General features: G+C 41.2%; 1 protein-coding gene across 1 annotated transcript; it reads left to right on the forward strand.

Moving 5' to 3' along the window:
• The first annotated feature begins 295 nt into the window (after positions 1 to 295).
• METAP1 (methionyl aminopeptidase 1) lies at positions 296 to 27,119 on the forward strand. The gene is made up of 11 exons (XM_050974209.1): positions 296 to 450; positions 10,402 to 10,453; positions 12,483 to 12,595; positions 13,938 to 13,998; positions 15,187 to 15,278; positions 16,019 to 16,102; positions 17,383 to 17,521; positions 20,084 to 20,215; positions 22,626 to 22,769; positions 24,894 to 24,959; positions 25,126 to 27,119. Exons 1-11 carry the CDS (start codon positions 331 to 333, stop codon positions 25,284 to 25,286), a joined length of 1,164 nt encoding a protein of 387 aa, XP_050830166.1. The 5' UTR covers positions 296 to 330; the 3' UTR covers positions 25,287 to 27,119.
• Positions 27,120 to 27,908: the final 789 nt, after the last annotated feature.

Consider the following 27,908-nt stretch of genomic DNA (forward strand, 5'->3'; position numbering starts at 1 on the left):
CCGTTAACTCCTCAACCCCTCCGAAAAGAGTCTGGCACCATCCTCTTACCACCCACCTTTGAGGCATTTATGCGACCCCCTCTCACTCCTCTGTTCTCTGGGCTAAACAGGCTAAACACCCTCCTCACTGTGAGGGTGGCGAGGCGCTGGCACACGTCGCCCAGGGAAGCCGCGGATGGCCCATCGCCGGCAGCGTTCACGGCCGGCTCGCATGTGGCGTTGAGTCCCCGGAGCCCCCTCCCTGTCCCCTCCCTCCGTCCCGCTCTCCCCGCCCGCCCCAGCCGGCGGCAGCTCCGGGCGGCGGCTCCTCCCCCGTGGCCGCCCGGCAGCATGGCGGCGGCGGTGGAGACCCGCAGAGTCTGCGAGACCGCCGGCTGCAGCAGCGAGGCCAAGCTGCAATGCCCCACCTGCCTCAAGCTGGGCATCCAGGGCTCCTACTTCTGCTCGCAGGTGAGCTTCCCCGCGGCCCAGCCCCTCGCTCGGCGCTCCGGGCGTGCGGCGGGCGCAGGATCCAGCTCCCCGCGCCGGCTCCCGGCCGCCCGGGCCCGGCCCGGCGTGCCCGGCTCTGCCTCTCTGCCCGCCCGCTCCCGGCCAGCCTGGGCCAGCGGCGCCCGCCCAGGGACCCCGCACGAAGTTCGCCCTCGGTTCCTCGGTTGTTGGAGCCGGGGGAGCCGGGCTGGCGGCCCCCCGGGGCGGGAGCCCCGTTTCTCCTCGTGGCCGCGGGCAATGCGGGACCTCGGCGGCACTAAAGCGCAGCCGGAGCGCTCGTGAGAGGGTGCACGGACGTTCTCTGCCTGAAGGGGTGGGTGGTCCGTGTGCCCCCCTTAAAAATAAAGGCTTAGTGGGACAAAGTGGGGACGTGCTCATCAAATTCCAGCGGCTGCGTTTCCCTGCCGGCGTCAGCTCTGGAGTTGCTCGGCTTTGATAGACACCGGGAGACTTGTTGCTCTGAAAACAGATTTTCTCTAAGTTATGAGTTTCTGTGAAAACCATTGGTACTCTTCCTTTTTTGTATTAGTCCCTTTTCATTCCTAACTTTTTTTTTCTCCACTCTGTCCCTCGGTGTTCTGCTCTGAGGGTGCCAAACAGGAAGGTTCAGGTTAGGCCACATGTCATAGAGCAGTCAGCTCCCACGTAGAAATGTCAGAATTGGACGTGTTCTGTGGGCCACAGTGGTAACAGAGCGTGGTCCTCCAGTAAAAAGAGCTGTCTGATGACTGTTTGAGTGCGTTTTTTGTTTGTGAGGTTTGTTTTGGTTTTGGTTGGGTTTTTCTATTAACTTTCAAACGTGCACTGAAATACGTAGCCTAATCCTTTGAACTTTTTGTATATGTAATTCTGTCAAAATCAGTGAGGATGTATGTGTGTAGTTCAGAGATTAACACTGGCTTTCCTTGTCACAATTATAACTCAGAGTAAAGTCATTGAACTTTTGTGGATAAACATAAGAAAGAAATTCAGTCACATCAGCTAGATTAATTTAATTATTGGGAAGAAATTTTTTCCGAGTCAGGATGTAAGCTGATATGGTTTGCATAGGACTAGGGGAAAATTTCCCACGTGCTTGTGACACACCCGCTGCACAGTTTCTGGGTACTTTCCCCTGAGGTCTCTGTGCCCTATGCTGGGAGTTGGTGCCAGATTAGAGCAGCTGCAGCTCAGAATTGTTCTGACAATTCTGCATCTCTAGTTCCCACGTGGTGCTTGTGGTTAACTTCTAGGATTTGCTCTAGGTTTTATTGTGTGTTTTGACGTGTCTGATATAAAACTCATCATAAATGCATCATCGGTGTATACAAATATTGGTTGGTGATGACAAAACCATTTGTTAAGAGAATGAACAGGCCAATGTGAAGAGTTCCAGTTACATCTTCACTCCCTTCCTTCCCACCTCTAATTCAGCTAATTCCATATGGGATGCAGAGATTCTTGTTTTCTATATACTGAGTTTAATTATTTGGAAATATCTGCTGCTGTTGTTAGAAAAAAGGGAATTACTGGAAATACTTCTTGGCCTGTTAAAGTAGGCTGCTGGATAACTGACTACATGCTTGTAAAGCTGACCTGCCTAGAAAATGAAGTACTGAACTGGGGATCCCAGCCATCTCATTTCTGAGTGACTTGGGGCATGTTGTGCCTCGCTGTGCCAGTCAGGAATGTGGTTTTGGGGTGAGGTGTTACAGAGAAGGACATTAGTGACAGCCTATTTTAAAGACGTGCGAGAAATGTCATGCACAGAGAGAAGAGTGCCCATGTCCATCCTGTAGCAAGGACCCTTAGCCCCCCTTAGTACCCTGTGTTGGCCCAGCATGGAGCTGTCCCGAGGCTCCAGCTCTCCTCGTGCCATGGAGGAGACTTGCTGCCATCCTGCCCCAGTGTGTGACAGGCACAGGCAGGAGGGTAGGTGAGGTGCTGCTGACAACCTGGCTGCCTCTTCAAATAAGCACATGGAAGGTGAAGGACTGTTATTTTCTCTGAACTTCCTGCAAGTTTCAGCTGACAGCAGTGGACTGGTCTGGTTAGCATCAGTGAAACTTTTCTGGAGCTCCCTGTTTGGTGGTTTTCTTTCCGTTCTGGTCTTACATGCATAAATAACTCCTAGATGAGCTAGTGAGTGGACCTAGGATGTTATTCCACCTCACAGCATAGCCTGTAGCTGGCTTGGTGCATCTCCCTCCCTCTCTGGGTGCACCCTTCTACCTTTTGCCTTAGGCTGTCCCTGATTCCTTGGTGAGCCACTTCTGAGGTCTTCAGAGTTTCCTTTTAAATGGAGGAAAAGCAGTTGCATCAATTGTTTGGGGTTTTTTTTGTTGGTTTAGCACTGCGGGGTCATGAAACACTTCAGGAGGGTGCTGCTGAAGAGCAGGCTTGCCCACTGTGGCCCAGTTTAGCCCAGCCATAAAATCAGCCTGTCGTTATGGAATGCACTGGTGGTAGCCAGGTGTGTGGGTGCTTCCTTTGGGCTGAGGGTGGATTGGGAGCCACAAGCTATCTGGCATCTCCTTGACAGGTAAAAGCATCTGTATGGGCATGGACACCAGGTAATTAATCTGCTTGGAAGCCTGCATTGACTTTTTCATACAGCCAAAACTCCAATCAGAGCTAAAACCAAATTTGTAGGAATTTATTTTCTCTAGTGCTAAGATTTAACAACAGAAAATTGTGAACTGCTGTGGGATGGTAACCATGTGAAGCCATGTGTTTGGATTATAAGTTACTAACATATCATTTGCTAAGAAAAAATTGATATAGGACTGAAGGGTGTAGGAGGTATAGTAAGTATAGGGCTGAGAATCCCACTGTAGTGTGGAGATTGATTAAAAAATATTCCTCATGACTACACATAGAGAATTGAACTTTCCAAGTAGATTGCGTCAAGACAATGATTTCCCTGGTGGATTTATATTTTGTGTTTCTACTTTCCTGGATAAAGGGTGTTATTCTGGTAATTTCTTTTTTTCTCTTTCTCTGCATCAAAATGTATGCCTCAGCAACGTGCCCTGAAAATGCTTAGGCTGGAGTAATTTGACATTCTCTGGGATTTCTTTGAGCCAGCACTGTTTCCTTACTGGCTGTTGGGCACCTTGGAAGCTGGGTACAGCTGCTAGATAATAGTTGTGCTTGTGGATCATGGATGGAAAGGGGGCCATGTGGCCAGGTTCTGGCCTAGCAGGAAGGTTGAACTGGTCATGGAGACAAGGTAAAAATGGCTTTTAGCAGCAGAGAAGCTCTTGAGATGTGAACCCTCCTCATGTGTTGAACCCTGGCTTGTTTTTTTCCCTTTCACTTCAAGCTGTAACAAGAAGAACTGTTCTGTTGAAGGATTCTGTCTGCTGTTAACCTTAGCAATATTTTAGGCTAGTAAATCAAGTACTGTCACTATCAGCTGCCTTTTTTCACTGTCTGGTTTTCTTTTTATTTAGAGACTTACTGCAGTGTTGTGTGTGTTTATCATCTTATGGTGAGAAAGAGTAATTCAGTCTATATTCTGAATGTGGAAATCACACAGATGTCCAGCATCACATCTCAGGTGTAGAGTTTCTCTTGCTAAGATGAATTTGTTATTATTGAAATCTGCCTTACTGATACAGTCACTTGCATTGACTAGTACATTGTGTGTAGTATACATAAAGAGTTTGTGTTTAAGTAGACAATTTGCATTTCTTTTATGTCTTCTACAAGTGGATGAAGGATAAAGAAAGGGAGAGTACAGACTGTTCTTGAGATCTCCAGTTACCCTTTTCATATGAGCCTTCTAATTGTGAATGGATCACTTAATAGTGATTTTGTGTTGCTTTTTATCTTTCATACTACTTACATAAATGTCTTGGATAAAACAGAATAGGTTTACTGTGGTGTGGACTGGACTCTGATACAGGGCCATTTCTCCAGCCAAATTCAGAAATACCTACTTGTAGGCATAGGCACGTTCTGGAAACATTCTCTTACTCTGAAGTCAGTGGCCTTTGCCATTTTTGTTTCTCTGAGAGCTGGTGGCCATGGGTTGTATCCTAATAGTAGTCATAACATACTCAAGGAGAAGTGCTGCCCCTTCCTGTTTTGTGTGCCCTTGTGTAGTCAGCCCCAGGTGTATGAAGTGGTCTGGTTATGGAGTCAGAAGTGAGGATTGGGCTTGTCTGGTGACTCTGCCACATGTGTTTCAGGTGTTTGAAGGGGTAGCATTTCTCTGAACTGTACAGTCAGGGCCAGTGTCTCTTTTGCACTGGTGGGTGCCTCCCAATATCTCGTGATACCCCTTGATATCTGAGGTGGGGTGTGATTTTCTTCAGGAAAGAAATACTGTTTTGTTCTCTCAGTGAGTTTATATACCGTTTACTGCTTTCTGGAAGGCACATTTTCACTGACACTCAGCCTTGGTCCCTTGACAGCTTTGGATGCTCAAGGTGACAGTAATTTGTGAAAAATTCTGGACCTGAAGAGAAGATTGTTGTCCCATCTGCTGCTTTGCTGTTTCCTTTCACTGTCAATGTGCTGGGGATGGGGAGCAGGGAGCAATAGACCTGGATGAAACTATTTTTTTGTCCTCTCTCACATCTGACCATAGGACATCAGTGCAGTGTTTCATCCTTGGTTCAGTGTTCTTTGTGTCTGAAATAGGCTGAAACCAGCTGCTTGGATTCAGCTGCAGCACATAGGAGTTTCCTCAGGCATAGGAGGCACTCAGCTGATACCATCTTCTAGAAAATCAGATTTCCTTCATCAGGAAGTTGACATTTTCAATTGCCTATAAATCACCAAGAATACCTGTGTCTGAGGTAAGCACCTGATTGTTCGTGAGATATGAAAGCTGAGCCCTCCTGACTTTCTGAAAGTAAAACTTCAGACTCCTGTAGGCAGACTTGCTGAGCTAGTGTTCCATGTACTGACAGGATAGTCCAGTTGGAATTCCTCTGGTCCATTGTTCGCTCAAAAATCAGTTCTATATTTCTGTAAATCTGAAGAGCTGCAAAATGCAGTCCCTTCCTCAAAGGAAGGGCTTGGTCATGAGGGACCCAGGAGTCTCAGGGTAAGATGGGATCTTAGATCCCATCTAAAGGAGAAAGTCAGTCAACCCTGCTGACACCAAGGTTCTGCATGTAGGTGCTTCCCTTGGAGTTGAAAACACATATTCTGAAAACACATATCCAACTCTTCTGAAAAACTGACTATTCATGTGTGCTGCTTAGACTACTTTGGGAATTTTGTACAGAGTTTTTCAGACTGGAGGCTGTCTCTGTGGGCTTGTACAGCCCTAGAAGGATTTCAGCATGCTGAAAAGAATCAATTGTTTCATTTAACATCAAATGTATTAACACCTCAACACACTTGTACTTATGGGTAAAATATGAGTTAATCTGTACTGTATTTAATATGTATATATAATTGATAGCCTGGTATTAAACTAAGTGCTGTACTTCAGAGGGTTTTTTTTGTCTTCTGTTTTGCATACCTTTAAGGCATATGGTTAAAAATGAGTTCTCATTTTGCAAAATGACATGTTCTCAGGTTAAGCCCCAGACAGTTTTACATTCTAAAGGACATTTGTAAATTCTGTTAAAAAAATTGCACAGAACATTTTTAGCTACAGTGTGCTGCTTGGCACTTGCAGTTTGTCCATTGCTCTTCAGGATATAATGACATACAAAGAGACAGTCTGTCCTCACAGTCTTGATTCTGACTATCTTTTTTTTAATTTTCTGTAAAGTAGGTATTTTTTGAAATTCATCACAGTGGCTCTGAATGATGACCATAGAGGATGGAGGGGGTAATTCTGTGGAAGTTGGACACAAGTTGGAGTGCTGACAGAGGGCTTGCCAAAGCTAACTTGAAATGAGCCTTTCCCATGCAGTTCAGAAACACAGTCTGTCAGCATGTCTTAGATTCTGTGCTGGAGTGCCTGCATAGCTTCCTAGGCTTGGCTGTCATAGAGTGGCCTGGCTTGGAACAGACCCTAAAGGCTGTCTAGTTCCAGTCCTCTGCCATGGGCAGGGACACCTTCCACTAGACCAGGCTGTTCAGAGCCCCGTCCATCCTGTCTGTGAACACATCCAGGAACGTGGGTTGTGTAAATAAGCTACCCAGAGACACGTCTGTGTCTCTGGGTAGCTTATTTAAAATATAGTTTGTTGTATTTGTGTGTGCTATACAGAAGTTTGTAGTGTAGTAATATCCTAATCTTGATTGAACATCCTTTTTTCCTCTGGAATTTGCAGTTGGCTGTACTTTTCCACCTCTTAATCAGATTGTATGCATACATGAACTGAATAAATAAGAAGCTTTCTGTTATTACTTTAAAAATGACAATAAACATAGAAGATTTTTTTCCCTAATTACTTTGATAACTATTTTAAAGGGTTTTGTTCTTTCCGTGGTTGATTTAAAAAAAAAAAAACAACTTCGAGTTATTTGGTAGTGATCAGTGTGTTCATAGTGAAAATGCACTATGCTATAAAGCAAATGCTGCTATGTCACATTATTCTCTTGATATTGGGCGAGTCCTTAAGGTAAAAATAATTTTCAGAAATAACACATCTTACACAAGGGGATCCAACAGGAAGCTTTTCAAATGGTAATGCTGGTTTGCCTTTGGTTACCTTCTGTTACATTCTGATGAACACTGGGTTGAACTTGTCTCTAAACACAAAACCAGTGGGATTGGTTTAAGAATGTCCTGAAGCCAGAAATGTTGTTGAAGGTTTCAGTATGTTGGCTGCCTCTGTCTAGAAGACACATTTATATTTTTCTGATAGAATAGTTGTACCCAGGATTACCCTAAACAAGTCAAGGATTACCTCTCTGCTTTTTTTTGGCCGTACATTTGACCTCTCTTCTTGTACAGTCCTCTTCAGTGTTTCCATGTCTGTCTTGATTGAGGTGTAAAAGTCACATGCAATAAAAAAAAAAAAAAAAAAAGCTTTAGGTGAGAAGGGTGGGGATGCTAATGGATTATGTAGTGCTTGAAATGAAACCTAGGAAGTCTTCCAAGGGGAGCTTGAAGCCAAATTCATATTGTTCCTGTGTACCTTCCCACTGAAGCTAATGTTTTAAAAGATAACCATGCAGTGTTACGTGTTCCTTTTTTCACTGTATCTGAAAAAAAAAATCTTTATTTTCTTCATTTTAATTTTAAAAGTCACCCTGGATATTTTTTCCCCTGGATTTTGTTTATTTAGTCATTGAAAATTTTCTTTCCTGACCTGGGTAGGAACACAGAAGAATTGCTAAGAGACAGGAATGGCAATAGCCAAATTGAAGTAGATGTGTCAGGAGAAGGCTCAGTGAAAAGCATAATTTTCTCCAGAAAATACTCCAAAATGTGGCCCAGATGGAGAGAAAGAGTAGGTTTCTTCCTTAGCTTGTTGGGAAGTCTGCAGTATAGAAGGTGAGGGTGTTTGCAATGTGCAGTTGTACTTTGGGAGTGCTTTGTTGCCAGAGCTATGATTCTCCACCCTGTGAGATGACAGCTGCCATATTTTTGTGTGGAGCTGCCAAGGCAGAGCTCTGCAGTCATGTGCAATGTGGTGCTTGTGCAGTGGGTTGTAGCATATAAATAATTTGTATGTACCGGTCAGTCCAGTGCTCGCAGGAAGCGTATGACTGATCCTACACAAAATAGATGGGCTGGAGGTGGATGTGCAGCATGTCCTTTGAGTGCCTTCCAGCAGTGTCAGACCAAGGCAGAGAGATTGATGGATTGTACCATGCACTTGTAACAGCCCCCACTCACCAAAATGCTTCGGATGTACTGTGCGTGCCTGTTGCAGTTGATGGATGTGCACATGGGGCAGGTGGCTCGGTTGTTTCGGGCTACAGCAGCTTTGGAGCTGTGCCCCAGGAGTTCTGCCAGAGCTACTGCTTCTCTGGAGATAGAGGGCAAGTAAAATATGGGAGACGTGTTTGGGAGAACTTAGGCGTATGGCAGCGTTATGCAGAATCATCTTAGGTTGTCCACAGCTGCAGGAAATGAAAAGCCAAAATGGAGCCTCCCTAGTTAGGCTACTGTCCCTGGTGCTGTGTTTGCCTGGCTTTTTCTGGTTAGGGGCCAGCAGAGAGGAAAGGCTGTTGGTATAGGACAAAACCAGGGCATTGGAGAACATCCCCCAGAATTTCATGGGAAAGCAGAGAATGAACTACAATCAGTAATTGCCACAGCTGAGGTATGCCTTCGTTCCCCAAATACTCCTTTATATTCAAAAAAAGTGGATTCTAGACTTGCAGACTTGGTAGCCTGCTCTAAGTGCTTAGCTGCATAGTCCTTTTTTAATGCTTTAGAACAAAGATCTTGTGTTTGAAAGGGGATTAAAACCTTACTGGTTCTTCCAGTGTCCTTGAAATAGTGTTTTTAGATGTTTTTTATTTTATTGTTTTCTTTTCCCTAAAGCAGGCCTCAGTTCTAACCTGTTCCTTTTCTCCCAGCCCCCCAGCAGAGAACTGTGCTGTGCAAAGGTCTGTGTGTGCAGTGGGTTATATAAGTGTGGCAGTAAACTTGGGCTGCTGTTGGAAGTGACGTTCTCTCCGGTCATCAGAAGTGTTGCTTTCAGAGCTCCTGGCAGTGCAGCCACTGCTGGTGTGTGGGGCAGCACAACACAACGAGCAGCTGGTTCTGGTCGTGAGGGGGACAGCACACACACAGCAGGGTGTCTTTGAACGTAGGTGTGCTTGTGCACCACTGTACTGTTTGTTTGTGGGTGCACTTTGGTACCTGCTTGTTGCAAGACTAATGAGGGAGGAGAGAGAGGATGGCTCAACAGAAGCAGACTGCTCGCAGTGCTCCAGAGCAGCCCGGAAGCAAGGGTAGAATGTTAGCTGGACTCAGTTTGCAGATGTGTTGTCTTGGACTGGTTGAGTGTTGTATACTTTAGGTTGAATCAGTTGTTGGCTCTGGATGGTAGTTTTACAGTGATGATTCAGCATTAGTATTGTTTCTCCTTGAAAAGAAAACCAGTTTGCTTCCTGCCTCTTTCTTCAGAAATTCAGCTGTAATTGTCAATGATTGGAATTAGCAGTTTCCTAATGGATGTTTTGAGTGCACATAGGCATTGATTTAGAATTTCTGCCACAAACCCAAGTAATTTGCTAATTAGCACTTTAAAGGATCACCTTTAATGCTGCCTTCTGCGGTTTTTCTACTTAAATCTCTTTTCTTTTTTTTCATGTCTTTTCTTCATCTTAGTCCTTCTTTATTCTCCAGCTGCTAGTCATTTCCATCTGCTCCTTTGCTGATGCTTTGTTCCTTGCATTAACTGCTCTATTTGTACTTGGGAAGAAGAGAAAAGGCCAAACTCCTCCACAGTCACTCTTTTCTTGATTTCCATTTCAACTTTCTCAATAATTTTTTTTTTCAATTTCCTATTTTCACTCAGTAGCCCTCATTTCCGCCCTTTGGTCTAGTTCATTAGTTCCCCTGTGGTTGTGCTAATTGGCCTCTGTTGCTTTCCTGTGTTGGTGCAGGAGGCAGAAGGGATGCAATTAGCAGGAGGAGGTGGCTTCTTGAGGAGTCAAGGGAGGACCTTGCTGCTCACTGCAGCGCTGTAAGATCAGGTGCAGAGGTAGACTCTGCTTCAGCCAACCTGCAGCCACCACGGTGTTTAGTTACTCACTGAAATGATAAATAGTCAATATGTAGGATTATGTCAGTGTATTTCACTGCCATGGGTGTTGTCTGTTTGGCTGTCTTTTTCTGCCTATTCTGATTCATAAACCTCTGAATGTGATGTTTTCTATTGCTAAGACTGGCAATTACCAGTAGCATTTACAGCATATTGCTGCAAGCGTTAATAGAAACAGTCTTCCAGTTTTCTTTTAAAATACATTTCCTTCTCTATTTTATCAGCTTGGCATGTCTGTCCATGTAAATACTGCTTAAAACATATATTTATACATTTTTGTTTGCAATTCTAGGAGTGCTTTAAGGGAAGCTGGGCCACTCACAAGTTATTACACAAGAAAGCAAGTAAGTACATTACTTTTTAAAATGCATTTTCATATTTCTTTGAATTGGTTTTGTCCTGTGCAGTGAGCTGTAGGTGGCCTTGCTTGAGCTGGGGATTGGACCAGCTGACCTCCAGATGTCCCTTCCAACCTCAACTGCTCTGTACTTCTCTGCCTAGGAATGGTATTGAGTTTTTTCCCAAGATACCTGGCACTGGGTGATGCGTATCTGAAATTTTGTCCAGTTCTCAACAATCTAAAGCACTGTGTAAAATTTCAGAGGCAGAGGTTCACAGAAGTGTTTGTTTCTGTTCACTTTTCTATTTGCATGAATTATTGCTCGAGCTAGGTTGCCAGGTATATGAACACAGAAAGAGAAGCGCTGAAATAAAGGGCAAGGAGAATGCTAAATCACTATTGTAATGCAGTGTTCCTTCATAGCATTTTGATGTCTAATGCAGTCAAAGGCAGTACAGTGGGAAAGGTTCTTGCAAAGTCTTTGTGATTAGACACTTGCTGGAGCGCAGGTGAGTCAGAGTGCAGCTGCTCTGTACATTTTTGGGAAAAAAGGGAGAGTGCTTGTGCCCATGGTGCAGCCACTGATAGAGGATGTATCATAGCTGGGATTTTGCTGAGTTCAGTTCAAGGTAGTAAGAGTATCTGTGTGCCCTAGTGACAGCTGGTAACTCTGTCACAGAAATACTAGGACAGTGGTAGATTCTACCTTATCTGAGTAGTGAAAATAACCCATAAGTTTAAAACCAAAGAGAGGGCAGACCTCAGTTCTGCCCCCTTGCCTCCTCCCTGCCACCACCCTGCCTATCTTCATTAAGCCTTGCTGAAAAGGGGGGTAGGATTAAAAAGTGGTATGGCAGAAACTCACATCCTCAAATAATTTACCTCCTTTCCTAAAACCCAATAAAGCTTCTTTTTCCATTATAAATGTTGAATGGTAAATAGGTTGGAGTAGTACAGATAATTACAAATGTTTTCCTTCTTTCTGCTTTCCCAGTGTAGGGATCCAATAGTTCATACTTGCATTCTGCATCCTCCTTATTTGTGTGAATATGAACAGCTTTGGACTTTTAAATTGTTATTTCTCAGTTTCATTTGAACTGAATGTCATTTGAGCAGATGGCTCAGATGTCAGCCACAGAGGCTCTGAGGAATTGACATTAGGGCTTGCAATGGCAGAGCTTTTGCTACCTCTTCATCCTTCTGAGATATAAAAAGAGAAAACAAATAAGTTATCCAGTTATGAGTTAAAGATTAATGTTACCATGCTCTTCCTTAACCCTTGCCTTCTCTTTCTGAGTAAGTACTTCTCCTTTTGGTGTTGCTTAGGATCTGCTTGTTTCACTCCTTTATTTAAACACCTTCAATTTGCCCTCATAGAGAAGGTGTTATTTGTGAATGAAGTCAGTCATTGGACCACATCAGACATGAATTTCACAAGGTTTGGAGAGCTGGGAAACTCCAGCAGTTTGGGACCATCTCCTAAGGTGTGAGCACTGTTTGTCCTGAACTGAAGAAGTGGCAGGACCTGCACTCTCTCCATCAGCTCTGGAGGGGTAGCAGCCTCCATGTGTTGAGCCTGACAGTAGGATGGCCTCCCTTCCCCCTTTGGATGGTCTCCTTCCCACCTCAGGTCATTTTGGTCATTGAGTGCAACTAAGGAATGTTCCCCTGCAGTGCAAGGGTGCTAATTGAAGGGATACTGAGTGCCTCTGTAGAAACAGGCTTTTTTCCCAGGAATGAAACAAGCACTGTGTTATAAAACTACAAATGAAGAACAACTTAATTACTGCACTTTCTTTGTGCATTCAGTCCTGACATTCCCCAGTTTGCTGTTGAATAGGGTAGGAAGAATGTGAATTTGGAATGGACAACACAAAATGATACACTTGCATATATCAGTATCTGAAATTCCAGAAAGAGTCAGGTCTAGACTTAAGCACTTCTGAGTCACTTTCTAGACCCCACAGTTCTCATCCTTAGTAGGACAGGTTTTGCTGCATCAACTTTTTTCCCCCTTTTTCTTGTCTTTTCAGAAGATGAAAAAGCTAAGCGTGAAGTTTCCTCCTGGAGCCTGGAAGGCGATGTTAACACAAATCCCTGGTCTGGTTATCGATACACTGGGAAACTCAGGCCACACTATCCACTGGTAAGCAAGGGGTGCCACTCTACTCCAGCACTGCTATGTTCTGTAGCAACTAATGGACCACTCCTGACCTGATGCCCTCCCACATTTCTGCTGAGAGAGGAGAGCTTGTTGATCTGAACCTGATGGCAAGGACATGAATGGCTGTCCTTACCGTGGTTCATTTTGGTTTAACTTGTTCTATCTCCTGGTGTATTTATAATTAAGAGAGTGCCTGTGAGCATCAGTAACAGGCTTCAGCTCATACCTTTTGGATGTACACTGTGACATTTATTCTGCAAAAAAGCTACTTGCTAGTTCAGATGATGTCTCCCAGCTGTTTGTTGTCTTCACCCGATATGGAGCCGTCTGTTTCTAAAAAGTTCAGGTGAATTCATTTAGAATTTAAATAAATGGTTTTTTATTATATTATGTAAGTGGTTTAAAATAACCTGGTGAGTGAACTGGTGAACAGCTGAAAGAACAGAGGTTACAGTAATCTCCTGCACTGGAATGGTGAAGAACAGCAGAGGTCAGTAAGACCTCTTGGTTGTCAAAGGTGGGTTTAGAAGATGATGACATATAACTGTGCATATATATATTACACACACACACACAGAGGGACATACGGATGTAACTGTATTTTTAAATTGGTACAAGTTTGTACATGGAGTAAGCTGAAGGTTTTTTTACAGCAATAAATAATGGCATTTTCATTACATTTGTCTTTTCTAATTGGCCTGTGCTAGAAAAGCTGCCCCAGTGGCATCTTCTGTCTAGTCTTCTCCATGTTAGAGGCTCATTAGAGAGCACAGTAGCTTAGCTTGAGCCCATGTGTGTTTCTTAGTGTTGTTGGAGAAAAAGGTGTTTGGGACATTTCACTAGCTAGGTAATTTGGTTGTGTTATCTCTGAACATTGGCTTTTTTGTCTTGTGATTGCTGTGAGGCTTATGCAAATAACTAAGATGATGATTAGAAGTAGCAATCTTGATAAAGTGAAGAGGGATGTATTTGGAACCATTGCACTTGCAGTCTGGAAAGCAGCAGAAAAAAATGCTACAATAAGGCATAATACATTATAAAACCAGTTTGATTCACTTGACAATAAAAATTTGATTTTTACAAAGCTGTACAGTTGGCTATTAAAAGTTGTATAATATGATAGCAATAGGGGGTAACAGCAGAATGTCTGGGATTGAAACTTGGAACTTTTTGAGTGTTTACATACTTTGCAACTTTTTCTAAATGGACTTAGCCATATTTCACATGAAATATTTCATATTGTATTTAATTTTGCTGTGGGACTCTGTTTTTGTGATAGTAAGTGTTGTTGCAACCTAACCAGCTTTGCCTGTGATTTATTTAGACACCCACAAGACCTGTGCCAAGTTATATTCAGAGACCGGATTATGCTGATCACCCACTAGGTAACCTGAAACAAATCACTATTATGAGTGTTATGTTTGCTCTCTGTTTTCCTTTCCATTGAAAAAGCCTTTAAAGCATGAAGGAGATAATGGAGAAGGGAACCTCTTTTATCTGTTCTCACTTTACTACTTCTCCACAGTAACTTACCGATTTTTAAAGAATCATGGTTGCAAATATTTTTTGGAAGTCTAAAGTTTGTAATGGGCTGTCTTTCAAAGGTGTACAGGAAATTAAGAGTGAGTTAATTTGGTTTGTTTTTTTTTTTTTTTTAATCTCAAACATATAAGTCCTAGTTCTCTTGCTAATTTGATAACAAACAGCAATCAGTTGACTGTCACAGATGAATTCTACTAAGCCATTCTCTGTGGCATCAGTGTATCTGTTGAAAATGTTTATTTTATAACAAAACCAAGGAAACCTTGCAGTATGCAATCCCCAAAAGAAAACTGGGGTATGAGTTCCAGCTGGTTTTGAACAGAGAGGAAATGCATTCAAAATTACTAACTTACTGGATTGTTTTGGTATTTTCCTCTTTTTATATCAGTATTGGGACTTTGCATTTCCCCAAAAGGCTGCTGTAATGTCTTAGCATTATTTTTTAATCTTAAGATACTCCATAGTTATTTTTTAAAGAGTGTAAATAATAAAACAACACAAAATACTGGCTTTTATGGGGTTGCTCATCTATAAAGCTGAGATTGCCCAGAATTTGTTAGGAAGAATTTACATGTTTTTGTCAGTTGAATATTGCAGTAGTATAACCAGGTATATTCCCAAGCTCATGTAGCCCTTTATCACTGCGTTAGAATGTAATTTTCACTAATTATTTTCTAAGAGCAGCTGAAAAATGCTTTTCTATGAATAAAACAACTTCCTTGTCAACCTGGTATTGAAGGTTGTGTTTGGACTAACTGGACATGATGGTTTTATGCAGTAAGCGAATGGGCTTCCTGAGCACATGGGGCATTATGGTATTGTGGAAGGCTTATGAATTCCAATTAATCTGAATAATGATGATAATACTATGGCTTGGTGGGTTTCTTTAGGCTGTGGTAAGAAAGTCTGTACTTCTATTGTCCTTGGTAAGCTGAAGAAGTTCCTGGATTGGATATGTGTAGCAATCATCACTCTATGTAACATGGGGTTTTTTCTTTCTTTTTTTAATCCTCTCCCTTTTTTCTTTTCAGGAATGTCTGAATCAGAACAAGCTTTAAAAGGAACCTCTCAAATAAAAATACTGTCATCTGAGGATATAGAAGGGATGCGAGTAGTGTGTAGGGTAAGGGGGTTTTGATTTTTCTTGCAAGGTGCCTTTACAGTCTTTAAAAATCTGTAATGATCTTACCACGTTTTCACAGCACATTTGAGAGTACAAACTTTCAAACCACTGTAGAGCACTGAAAAATAGTTTGGGAAGCTTGATATCTTCTGGCTTTTTTCCTTCTTGTGACCCCCAATTCCCAGTAAAGTGTTTTGCAAGCAGAAGGATGACTTTTATCTGTTTACTGCATTTGTTATTAGTAGTAAGACAATCTGTGCCTGACACATTGTTTCTGTTAAGAATATGTTTTATAGTGCATAAATGAGAACTTTTTCCTCTCCTGGAGTTGGTACTAAGTAAAAACTAAAAAGTCCCTAAGTAAAAGAACAAAGCCCCATCCTTAAAAATTTTTGAAAAAGAGCTGTTCAATTGTATTCACTTCCTTGATCATAAAGTCAAACTTGGAAATGCATGTAGGTAGTCTGATTTAAGATTATGGCATTCAAGGAAAATGAGGTCCAAACCTTAACTGGGGTATTTTCAGCTCTCACAAAGGTGGCTGAGTACATGACTTGGAGGCATCTCAAAGTCTTTCTAGAGCCCAACTCCACACAGCTTTCCTGGTGATCTCAGTGTAGCTGTCAAAAATGGATTGTGAATTTTGTAGAGAGTAGTCCTGACCTACTTTAAATCAACTTAAAGGAAGCCAGTAGATCAATTTTAAATCTATTTTAAATTTTGAATTGTTTCATTTGCAGCTTGCAAGAGAAGTATTGGATGTTGCTGCCATGATGGTGAAACCAGGAGTAACTACTGAAGAAATTGATCATGCTGTCCATTTAGTAAGATAAGTTTATTATTCTTCTGTTTATAAGTGTTTTCTTCTATCTCTTTATTTCTAAATGATTATTGTGTGTTTTCTTTGTTGCTCAATTTCCATGTCTTTATTTCAAACTGCTTCCCACTTTGAAGCTGGTGGGTAGTGCAGATGGCAGAAATGTGCTACAGTGCAATGGTAGGTTCAAAGTGATTTAGGAACTCCTGAGCCTCTCTGTGTATCAGTTGCTTCCATATTTCTGGCTTCAGATTTCTTCTAAGTTTCTTCACTTGCTTTCTCAGTTAACATCATGTTTTCTTTCTTCTAAACCTTTTTTGCTCCACAGATACCCTTATAAAGAGAACAACATTTGTAGGCCATGGACTTCTTGTACTCTGTGGTTGGCTAAGACATATAGAGGAGAAAAATTATTTATGATTCGGAATCAGAACTGAGGTGCCTCAGAGAGAACTGAAATAAGATGTTTGATGCAGTCTGACAAAATAAAGCCACAGTCCAGTAAAGTGTTTAAAAAACATGTTCAAGAATGCTTCCTGCTTTAACTTTCCATAGATATTTGAACTGTGTAATTTTTTTGCTTTGCTCTCTTCTCCATGAAATAATTTCATCTGGTACTTGAGGCTACTTCTGTGCATTGTGAGAAAGGAAACAGTTTTGGTATAGTTAAGTTTGTTAGAGAGCTTCCTTTTCATCTGCATCTACCGTATTTTTTGCATACCATATTTTTTTCTTTTTTAATTAAAAAAAAAAAGGTAACAGTATTTTTTTTCAGTACTTTGCTCAGTATGTCACAAAGTATGTGTATGTATGTATGTGTAAGTATATATGAAATGTGTCAGTTTTGCAAAAATAAAGGAAGGTTATTACAGTGCAAGGGAAGCAGCTTAAGGTTTTAAAGCGGGGGGGAAATAGGGCTAAATATTATTTTGTTTAGCTTGTGTGTCTTGCAAAAATCTTGGACTGGGCACTTAAAAGCAGTAATTGAAAATTACTTGTTAAGAGTGAGTAAATATTGCCATGCATTGTTTCAGACCTGAATATCTCAGCACTCACAGTCAGACATGAAAAGGAGTAGAAACAAAATGAAAGTAGCTTTAATTTCTTCCTGGTAAGAAATGCAAGGTATAACAAAAGCATTGCCAAGAAATGCTTGAAGAATCTTTTTTTCTGGAGTCACTGCTTTTCAGCCTGTCATTCTTACTGTAAAGCTGTGGCACATATGTTTTTTACAGTGTATTTTTTTGTACAAAATTTACTAGTGTAAATTGTATTTTCTCTATTTAGGCTTGTATTGCAAGGAATTGTTATCCTTCCCCTTTGAATTATTATAATTTCCCCAAGTCGTGTTGTACGTCAGTGAATGAAGTGATCTGTCATGGAATTCCTGACAGGAGGCCATTGCAGGAGGGAGATATTGTTAATGGTAAGTGCTGTGAAAATTACCCTTCAACATTTTTACCTTGTGTGCACTCTAAACCATGCAAACAGGTGAAGTTTCAGAAGCAGGCAACATCATTAGAATAGCTTCTTAAGAGAGGCTTTTGTCCTCATTTACCAGTTAGGTTGTTCTCATTTACCTCTGCTCTTTACATACTTTAATTAATAAATTTATTTAATAAAATAATTTCAAAAGTTCATTCCACTTCAAGAGCTTTATAATTCTTCTACCCTGATCTGTGCATTAGTATAGTGCCTGAGTATTCAATACCACTTGTAGGCTAGATTCCAGTTGTTCAAGACTGTGTATGTATAGTGAATAGAATGTATATTGAATTATTCAACTGAATTAGTTCAGTGTGAATTCTTGATTAGATGGCTCTAGATTGTTACAGTTTTGCTATGCTCGTGACGATTATGATGACTGTAGAGTGTCCTAATGTGCAGGCATTGTATAGGTGCATTTTATCTTTTTCTGAGCAACTCACAGCCTAACAGTACCAGCTGCTTTCTGTTCTTGGTACTCAAGGTGCTTAGGCCTTCTTGGGTGGTGAGAGACACTTTTATTATAAATTATTTGACCATTTCTTGTTTTAACCTTCATTTCTTCTTGGCTTGGTAGTAAAAATTAATGATGCTTTTTTTATACAAACATTTTCACCTTTGTTTATTGCATTGGTTTGCCTTTCTCTTACCTGTAAATAAATACACAGAGTATGCTAAGGTTTGACCTGCCTCTAGAAGCAGGTTGTCATCTTTTTAGATTATCAGATATTTAATACTTATTAGCTTGTAAAAAGAGCTACTAAGTCTACACCTCAGTGCTGTGGGTAGCAGCCTTTTCAGAACAAGTCTCATGATTGCTGCCCTGTCTAGGTAAGGTATGGGCTGGTTGAAAGCTCTGAACTTGTAGGGCATATGTTACAATGTTTGCCAAAGTTCCTATATTTTACTTTAATTTCGAAGATGATGCCTTTGCAGAGCTCTTTATTGCAGCCAGCTATTGTGGCATTGCTGGAGTCCAGCCTAAGAAGGCCAGCTCATGGAGTCATGGTTTGGGTTGAAAAAGACCTTAAAGATCATTTGGCTTCAGCCCTTGTGCTGTCTGTAGGCACACTTTCAGTATAAACCAGGTTGCTCAAAGCCCCATCCGGCCTGGCCTTGAACATTTCCAGGGATGGGGCATCCACAGTTTCTGTGGGCAGCCTGTTCCTGCCTCACTACTCTCACTGTAAAGAATTTTCCTTTAGTATCTGATCTAAACCTACTCTTGAGTTTGAATTAATTCCTCCTTGTCCTCTCCCTACGTGGTCTTGTAAAAATCACTCTCCATCTTTCTCCTTGGCTCCCTTCAGGTGCTGGGAAGCCACAATAAATCACCCCAAAGCCTTTTCCAGGCTGAACAATCTGAATTCTCTCAGGTTTTTCTAATTGAAGAGGTACTCCAGCCTTCTAATCAACATGATTGGCTTCATCTACAACAGTGCCTTACCTCTGCTATTTGCATGCCAAGGCTGTACCTCAGCCCTAGAGAACAGCTTCTCTAAGAGGCTTTAGTCATATCTTTGTCCACATTCCTGCACTTGTTCGAGCTTCGAGCCTCTGCTTTGTTATGATGAGAAAAAACTGGGCTTCTTTTCTATAGAGGCTCAAAAGCCTCTTGAAAAGGAGGACCAAGACAGTTTATAAGGAGGGATAGAAAAGGTACCTTGGAGGGAATGTACCAAATGAATGACTAAAAGGAAGCCTCAATTTTTTATTTTATTAAAACTTTTTAGCCTGGAAGCCATGCCAAAGTCCAAAACAGGTTTTTTGAATCACAGGAATATGTCATCCAGAAGGTACTAGCAAATGATGTCTAGTTGGTGACACCAAAGAGTGTTTTCCCACATCTTCCTATCAAGACCATATTGGTCTCTCTCAGCAGCTCATGTACAATATTCCTGATGTATTATTGTTCGCTACAGTTCCCTTCATGACTGTTTACTTGTGAGAGGATTTGGGTGCAGAGCAATAACTCTTCTAGTGGGTTTGGTGATGTAGCAGCTATTAGACTTACCAGCTGACTGACAAAGAAACAAATGTTCCCATTCTGCCGTAGCAAGACAACTTGATATGCAAAACAATGATTACATACCTTTAAAATTTAATTTCCCCCTATAAGTGCTGGAATTAATTGTGAGAAAGTACTATAACCAGGTAAATCACCATAGAGCAAAGAGCTTCTCTTTCCCATTTTAATATTTACCTAAAAAAGCAATGCTAGCTTCCTGTGTCTGTGTTGCATTGTTGGGGGATTTTTTTCCTCCCCTTTTCCCCTTTTATTTCATTAAATCAAACTGTTCACCAGTGCAACACTAACTTATAGACTCTAGAGGATAAGCATGAAAGAACTGATTCTGCTGGAAGAGTTTTTCTCAGGGAATTCTTGTGAAGTAATCACTTCACAGTTGGAATGCCCCATTTGTACAGATGTGTTCTTTGAGCAGTGGGGAGGCAGGAGGTGAGGAGCAGGGCGCTGACTTCCCGTGTGTGCTGTTGTTGGCAGTGGATATCACCGTCTATCGCAATGGCTACCACGGGGATCTCAACGAGACCTTTTACGTCGGAGAGGTGGACGAGGGTGCCAGGAGGCTCGTCCAGACAACCTACGAGTGCCTCATGCAAGCCATCGATGCAGGTGAGACGTGCCTGCAGCAGGAAGCTTTTGGTTCTCAGACATGCCTGCTGGTATTGGCTCTGCTCAGGGTGACTCCTGGTGCGGCACACAGAAGCACTGGTGTGCTGTCACCAGCTGATGATGGGTGTTGTGTAATGCAGTCATGCTTCTGTGAGTGGTGGCTGCAACTTCTTTTAGATGTGGGCTGATGAGGGAAATGTATTTGATGCTGAGCTGATCTGCTGATGATACTGACATGGAAACAGCCTTTTTTTGACCATTGATGAGTAAGACATCCTTGATCTGAGTAACTCAGAGAATGCAAGAAACAAATTATGTTTTGGAAAGCCCTACTTTTATAATTTGTATGGTGTTGCACAGTGAACTGGTAAGGTAAAACATTGTGTGAGTACCTAAACATATCTCTTTAGCCCTGCCAAACCTGATGGTTACTTCATAAAGCTAGTTTTGAGCTCTTGATTTTGTGTGGCAGTGTGCCAGAGAAGACAGATCCATATCTTCCAGTACTTACAGAACTTTAATTATCTTGCTTAGATAACAGTCAGGGCAGCTGCATCAAGATATACAATGAGATAAATATGCTGCTACCTTTCTAACTTCAGAAAACAAAAGAAGAATTTCTCAAGTCCTGGAAGTAGTTGTACCATCTGTGTCTTTTATACCCTGCATCTTCTTAAATTCCCCATTATAATTTAATCACTTCTTGGCCTCTAAAGATTGAAGTTTAAGGTGCTATATATAGTAAGGATTTAAATTTGTATTTAATGAAAAGTTAATGTAAATAAAAGAAATTAAAATGAACAATTTGGGTTAAAAATTTGGAGATAGCTAGTCCAGCTGAAAAGACAAAAATCCATAGGATTGATGTTTTGTGTATCTGTTGTGTATACTGCCAGGTTGAGCTGTGAAGAATAGAGATTACCTGTTTATGTGGGATTACTGAAACTGTGGGTTCTGAAATGACCACTTTGTTTTTCAGAGTTCAACCAGACCAGTGTGTATCTTTGGTAACTTTTTTATAGCAAATGTTACACGTGTTGTCTCTTAACCTTTGTATCCTGGCTTTGATGTAGAAACTGTGACAGAAATTTCCCTTTGTTTGTTACAATGAGATTAAAATTCTCACTGTAAGTCTTTTTTACCAAATTTTTCGATACTGTTATGTGTTTTAAAGGGTTTTAGACATTGCATGTGAGTAGGAATTCTGGCGGCAAGTGTCTTAGCTGTTAAAAGGGGGTCACTTCTCCCTTCTTTAAATCATCTTAACATCTTGGTGTTGGACCAGCAGAGCTCTTGCTGGGAGAGCTGTATGAGAGAGAAGCAGAGGGCTCCTTGCTCCATTGAAATGAGTTGCACGTGCTGTCAGGCTCATACTTCACAGCTATTTAGCACAAACACCACAGATGAATCTCTTCCCCACCATGGCCTTTTTTAAATTTTGGAGAAGCATGTATATTCCAGTAATACAAGTTTCTTGTTATTTTCTATAAATTCAGCTTAGGGGTTTCGGTTGTAGTCGCTTTCATTAGCAGAGAGTTGAACTAAACGGTTGCTTTACATAAAGCTTTAGTTTTATGTGAACTCTGCCTAAGATGGCTTCACCACACATCTGGCTCCCTGAGGGAACAGCATATATTCAGGGAGTTGGGAATAGTCATGGAAAAGCTTGATATTTTGTTTTAAGGGGCCCAAGGTTGTTTTTGGGATGAATCTTCACTAGCTGAATGATGAAACATTGTTGCTTTTATGGTGTTATTACTCCCTTGTCCAAGTACTCAAATAGAATTTCTCACACCATTTTCGTGTGTTTCAAATTCTCTAACTTTTAAGTCTTCCTAAAGGGATTGTCAAAAAAGTTAAACCTGAATATGAGCATTTTTATTTTATTTGCTGTAGCATTGTCACTGAGAATCTTGTCTAAGAGTAGAGATACCCATTTTCCTTTTATTTATTTTTCCAAATATCAGTCCTTTGTGTGTGCTTTTCACATAGTAGAGGGATAAGTGAATATTAAAATATGGTTCCTACATTCATTGCAAAAAGCACTGCATCTCAGGGTGTGAGAGCTCACCAAGTACTTTGAAAGTCCTTTATTTTTCATTTCAAACTATGACATCCTTTTAATGTGAGCAGTTGCATCCATGAAAGGAAGAAAGTAGTATTCTTGTGAAAAAGGCGCTTTCTTCTGTCTCTCTTGTGGGTTTTTTTTTTTTATATGAGACAGTTTCCTCCCTCTCTCAAGTTATTGCACTCACATTCATACTCAGTGGATTAAGTGATCATAGGAAGTTGCATACTGGAACAGATGAACACACAAACCATGAGTGCTACAGAGATGGTGTTTGATGGTTAGTTGTGTTGAAGGAAATCCCCTCTCTCAATCCCCTTCTGTATCTCTTTAATTTTGCAGTAAAACCTGGTGTTCGGTACAGAGAGCTGGGGAACATAATTCAGAAACACGCTCAAGCGAATGGATTTTCAGTGGTTCGGAGCTACTGCGGGCATGGAATCCATAAACTTTTCCATACAGCTCCTAACGTGCCCCATTATGCCAGTGAGTATTCATTCCCTTTGTGCTATCCTGTAGGCAAGTGATTTGCAGTGAATGCCCCCAATATACTTAAGCCATCAAGTTGGCATTTTGGCACTTGTAAATAATTTTTTGTTTTTTAACTCTGGACTGTAACATACTTTATGAACCTCTGCTTATCTGCCTGCACTAGTGGTTAGTAAGGCTCTCATCAGTACTGGATAAGTGCTCAAAGTTTTTGCCTGAATTCCCAGCTGAATTCCCTTAGACATTCTTGTCTGACATGAACTTGCAAATGTTTCTCTCCTTAGAAGGTCTACACCAAACCTTACTGCCATTTACAGATGCAAATAAAAAACTCATTGAATAGTATAGATGGCTGTTGTGCCTGAATATGAATCCCGTTTCGTTCACTTTTCTTCATTTGAGTTTGTCATTTGGTTTTTCTGGAAACTTCATCCTAGTGTGTGGCAGAGGAGGAGTGAACATTCCCCCAGTAGTGGTAGTTTTTGGAAATGTCCGTGGCACCATAACAATTTTTCCAGCAAGACTAAGAAACAACATCCACAGAGGCAAAGGACAGAAGGTTAAGTGCCAGTGGACAGTTAAGGGCAGAGTAAAAATCATGAAGCAGTCATCAGTTCACACTCACTTCAGCTGTAAAGCTGCCCTGATAATAGGACACTTACTTCCTCAGATCTGACAGATGCCTCCATCTTCCCTTCTCCTAATGAGCTTTAACACATGTTATGGTTATAGAACAGAGTCTAGCAATTCTTGACTTTCCATGTCATCATTTTCCCAAGTTATTTTTTCTGACAACAGAGAAAATCTGTTAATTGCAGAGTAAAAGGGTATCAGTTCCTGGTAGGTACTTTTTGTTGTGTAAAATGAAGAAAATACGGATTCTTTGGAGGTGGAGAGCTTTTTATGCCAATTAAAATCCAATCTAATACAAAGGAAATTTCTATTTTTCATGGCTATTTGGAACTTTCAGCTTTTTTTTTTTTTCCATTGGGCAAATATGTCGGTTCCCAGAAAGAAAGATGCTGGGGACTTTCTTGGTATTTTTAAATGCAGAGTCCCAGCAAAAGTGGAAATATCTGAGGGACTTAAAGCCTCTTGGAGAAAAAAGAATGTTGCTGCTTATTTCTAGCCTACTGTGAAAGGAGTTTGAAGAGTAAAAAGATCATTTTCTAAGAAAAATGTTCTGTTGCCGTTGTGGCAGCTTGGTGTCTGAGATTTTTAAAGCCTCTAGGTGATTTAGGCAGTTTAATAAATTAACACAATTAAGGTTAGATAGGGGGATGTAAAATGAATGCAAATTGTCTACAGCAGCAAAGTAGCTTGGAGTTAATGGTTCCTGTGCAGTTTTGGAGTTTGCTCCCGCTTTCAGGCTCAGTTACATCTGAGCTGCACTGTCCTTCCAGGTGAAACAGGACAGAGGAAATGGGCTGAAGCCTTTCTCCAGTCAAACTGCACTCCTGGAGTCATGGTGTCCATCAGTTCATGTGCCTCCACATAAGCATTTTTGGTGCATTTAACATTAAAAAGTTCCTGTGTTATTGTGCTGGATGCCTCAGAATGCTCTGCTATTTTATGTTAGCTGATGAACACAGCATTATCACTCTGACACTGCTATGACCCCATTATCCAGGTAATGAGGAGGCAGTGAGTCTTTCATTAATGGAATCATGGGATTACTTAACCACTGGCACATTTTGACAATTTATTAGAGCTAATGGCTCAGTGCAAACAAGCAAGGAGATTCCAAGCCTTCACTGAATATCTTAAGTGCTTCTTACTTCTGTTTTTTTATTATGATTTTCCATTATAGAAGTGTGCAGAAATTCCTGTATTATAATTTTTCCGTGTTTTATAGAACTAGAGTTGAAATTCCAGTTGTTGGAGAGAAAGACAGCAATTAATTTTAAGCTGCTTGAGTAAGTATTAGAGTGTTGGTGGATGGGGAGAAGGAAGGAGCTAAGGGAAATCTTTGTGTATACATAAAAATGGAGAAGTGAACAGATCATCTCAAGAAGGGCTTTTTTGACTTAGCTATGTTTCTGTTGTATTCTCTTAGGACAAGGATTTGCTGATTTACTAAATGGTATTCTTTTTCTAACCTGAGTGTTTATTTTATTGCAGAAAACAAGGCAGTTGGAGTCATGAAGCCAGGTCATGTATTTACAATTGAACCAATGATTTGTGAAGGTGAGCAGTTTAGCAGTAAAATGCTTACTCTCGTTTGCCCCTTGAGTAGTGATGGACCAGGATGCTGGTTCTATCCTGTAGAGCTGGTAGATTTTTCATTTCTCGCTGGGGGGGGCTGATGGCTGTTATTTAAAAACTGGCAAGAAGTGATGCTCTCTGTTTTCAGGTGGCTGGCAGGACGAGACCTGGCCCGACGGTTGGACTGCGGTGACGAGGGACGGGAAGCGCTCAGCACAGTTTGAGCACACGCTGCTGGTCACAGACACGGGCTGCGAGATCCTGACCCGCCGCCTGGACAGCATTCGCCCCCACTTCATGACCCAGTGACAGTCCACACTGAGCAGGTGCATCACAACCAGAAATATATATATATTTTTTGCCCCTGTACTATGCATTTTTTAAAGAGTACAGAATAGAAAGATTTCACCATTTACTTTGTTCTCGGTGATTGTAGATAAGAGGAATATCTCGAAGAACCTGACCCAATGTCTGCAAAAGCAGAGAAGAATTTAAAGAATTTCCTGCTTTCCTCCTACCTACAACACTCACGCTGTACTTTCCTTTTCTTTTCAATTATCTCTTTAGCACCTTTCTTCCAATTAGACCCACAATTGCTTCTTTTGCTGCCATGATATTAGCTAGAAAAGTGTGGGTAAGCTTTCCCACTGGGACTTGATATTTTGGGATCCAGGTTTTTTTCACCATTTCAGTGTGCCCTCTCACTCTTGGTTTGTGAGAGGCACCTGAGATTTTAAGCATTTCTTATTCCAAAGACTTGCTCTTACTTCTGTAGATACTATTTTGGGCTTTGTTTGTTTATTACTTGAGAAGGGGGCAGAAGGGAGAAAGACACACACGGACAAGAACGGGCTACCTTTAATTCTGCCCCCATCTCTCTGCTGGTGGTGATTGCCACTGTGGGTGGCACACTGTGTTAATGGCAGGACTTGTTTCTCTTGCTGGAGATTTGATAGGATGGGGAGTTAACAAAGTCTGTCTTATATGCAGCTGCCTGGAATAAGCTGCTTTTTGGCAAAGCAGTACTTGCAGGCAGCCTCCTGCACCAAAAGCTTGGTGAAGCTGATGTATCAGACTTGCCTAGGTAAAGGAATGCAACAAGAACCAAAAAGATCCCATGATTCATGGGATCCCTATGTCTGTTAACTGTGGGACATTTTTAAAAAGTACATCCACAGTAGCTGTGGGGGATTGGATTTACAAGACTTACAGTGAAGTATCTTGAAACAAGTCTGAGTGTGTGAAAATGAAACATGTTCAACACTGTATTCATTTTCTTTTGGTAATTTTTAAACGGGTCATTTTCTTCCCCCTTGGTTGAGTGAGTTTCAGGCTTTTGGGAAGTCTTAGGGGGGCAGCTATGAAAACTGATTTTTTTTCCTCAGACAGGGTATAGAGTGGGCATATATACCCCTTTATATTTTGTTAGTGGGTCATGGTGAGCTGAAAATGGTTATGTTAAGGAGTGTGGATTGATTAACCCTTTCTTTTCTCTACCCTTTCTTTTTCCATGCCCATTTCCCTTCCATTATCTTTAGTGTCTCTGCTGAGGGAATTAATTTTTTCTTCTGAATTGTAATGAAAAATTTTTCAGACCCCATTGTAGACTTTGTCTTACACCACTGTAACACAAGAAACACCTAAGCCAACACACATTAAAAATCATACAATCATGGGCATAAAATACACCTCTTGCAAAACGTCTGGTGAATTTGTTGCCACAGATCCAAGAACATGAAGTGCTGCATACCCTTGGCTCCCCTTGGCACTGCAGAATTTAGGTGGGGGAAAGGGGTTAGTGCTTCTCAGAACTGGACTCGTCTACTTCCAAATTTGCCAGAAAACATCTTCTCTGCCCTGAGTGCCTCAGACCTCTGTTGCTGTATCACTGCAATGTTTTCGTTACTTTATTCTTGTTTTAATTATGCAGTAAAGTGACCTGAAACGATGCACAGAGAGCGCGTGTGCGTGCGTATGCGTGTGTGTGTAGAGATTTTTAACAAAACAGACTGTAGTACTTGAGTGGGATTACCTGTGCTGAGTGAGCTGTGTTGAGGAGATGCCTGTCCTGGAGGTTTGCCCACCATATCCTTCACTTGAATGGTTACAATGGTCTTGCCTTTTCTATGTGTGTGTGTATGATGCGGGGGGTGGGGGGGCTTCATTTTTGGTCTATAAAATAAAAGTTGCAGCTGCTTTTAACAGAAATAACTTTTTTTTTTTTTGGTCTTGTAATCCAAACCCAGACATAGAATTTTCCATTACATCCAGGTTTGCTTGCAGTAGTGCAATCCCCACTGGTAGATGCATGCACCCAGGTAGAACTCATCCTTAAACCCACACATGTGCCACTTGGATGCCTCTTCGTTGTTGCACTGATACAACCAAATTTAGCACATTTTTAGTGCAGGTAGTCTATGACACTATGCATTTCTGCCTATAAAGTGAAATCACAGCATGGTAACTGCTTGTAGTGAGTTCATACTAGTGCAGTATTTTTAAATGAGTAGAAAGCTTGGTTAGCATCTACACCAGATCTTGCAATATACGAGGGCACATCAGCCTTGAAAACAGAATTTATTAAATAAAAATATTAAGAAAAACTATTTTTTCACCTATCTAGCTGTGTCTGCTTGAACATGACATACTAGACTTGTGCTGACAGGATTGTGGAAATTAACTATTTTTATTCTTACATAAATTGCTAATCCACTTAAACAAAAGACCCTAACTTAAATCTACTTTTAAATGACATTTTTAGCAATTGTATACACTTCTACCAAAAACACAATCCTGCAATTAGTTCTGAATCAATCTCCTAATGTATTTTCCCTTTACTACTGTAAAGGGAAAATACAGTAAAATGACTTACTTTACTGTAAGTCAGTGTGGAAATTCTTCATGCTGTTTCTGCAACTTGACTTGAATATT

The sequence above is a fragment of the Serinus canaria genome, chromosome 4, assembly GCF_022539315.1.
Source record: "Serinus canaria isolate serCan28SL12 chromosome 4, serCan2020, whole genome shotgun sequence".
NCBI classification, from domain to species: Eukaryota; Metazoa; Chordata; class Aves; order Passeriformes; family Fringillidae; genus Serinus; species Serinus canaria.

Bases quoted from the DNA above. Each gene is read 5' to 3' on its own strand.
- METAP1 (XM_050974209.1), top strand. From the start codon at position 331: ATGGCGGCGGCGGTGGAGACCCGCAGAGTCTGCGAGACCGCCGGCTGC. The intron at 12,596-13,937 runs GTAAGCAAGGGG...TGATTTATTTAG, and splicing joins TCAGGCCACACTATCCACTG to ACACCCACAAGACCTGTGCC. The intron at 16,103-17,382 runs GTAAGATAAGTT...TTCTCTATTTAG, and splicing joins TTGATCATGCTGTCCATTTA to GCTTGTATTGCAAGGAATTG.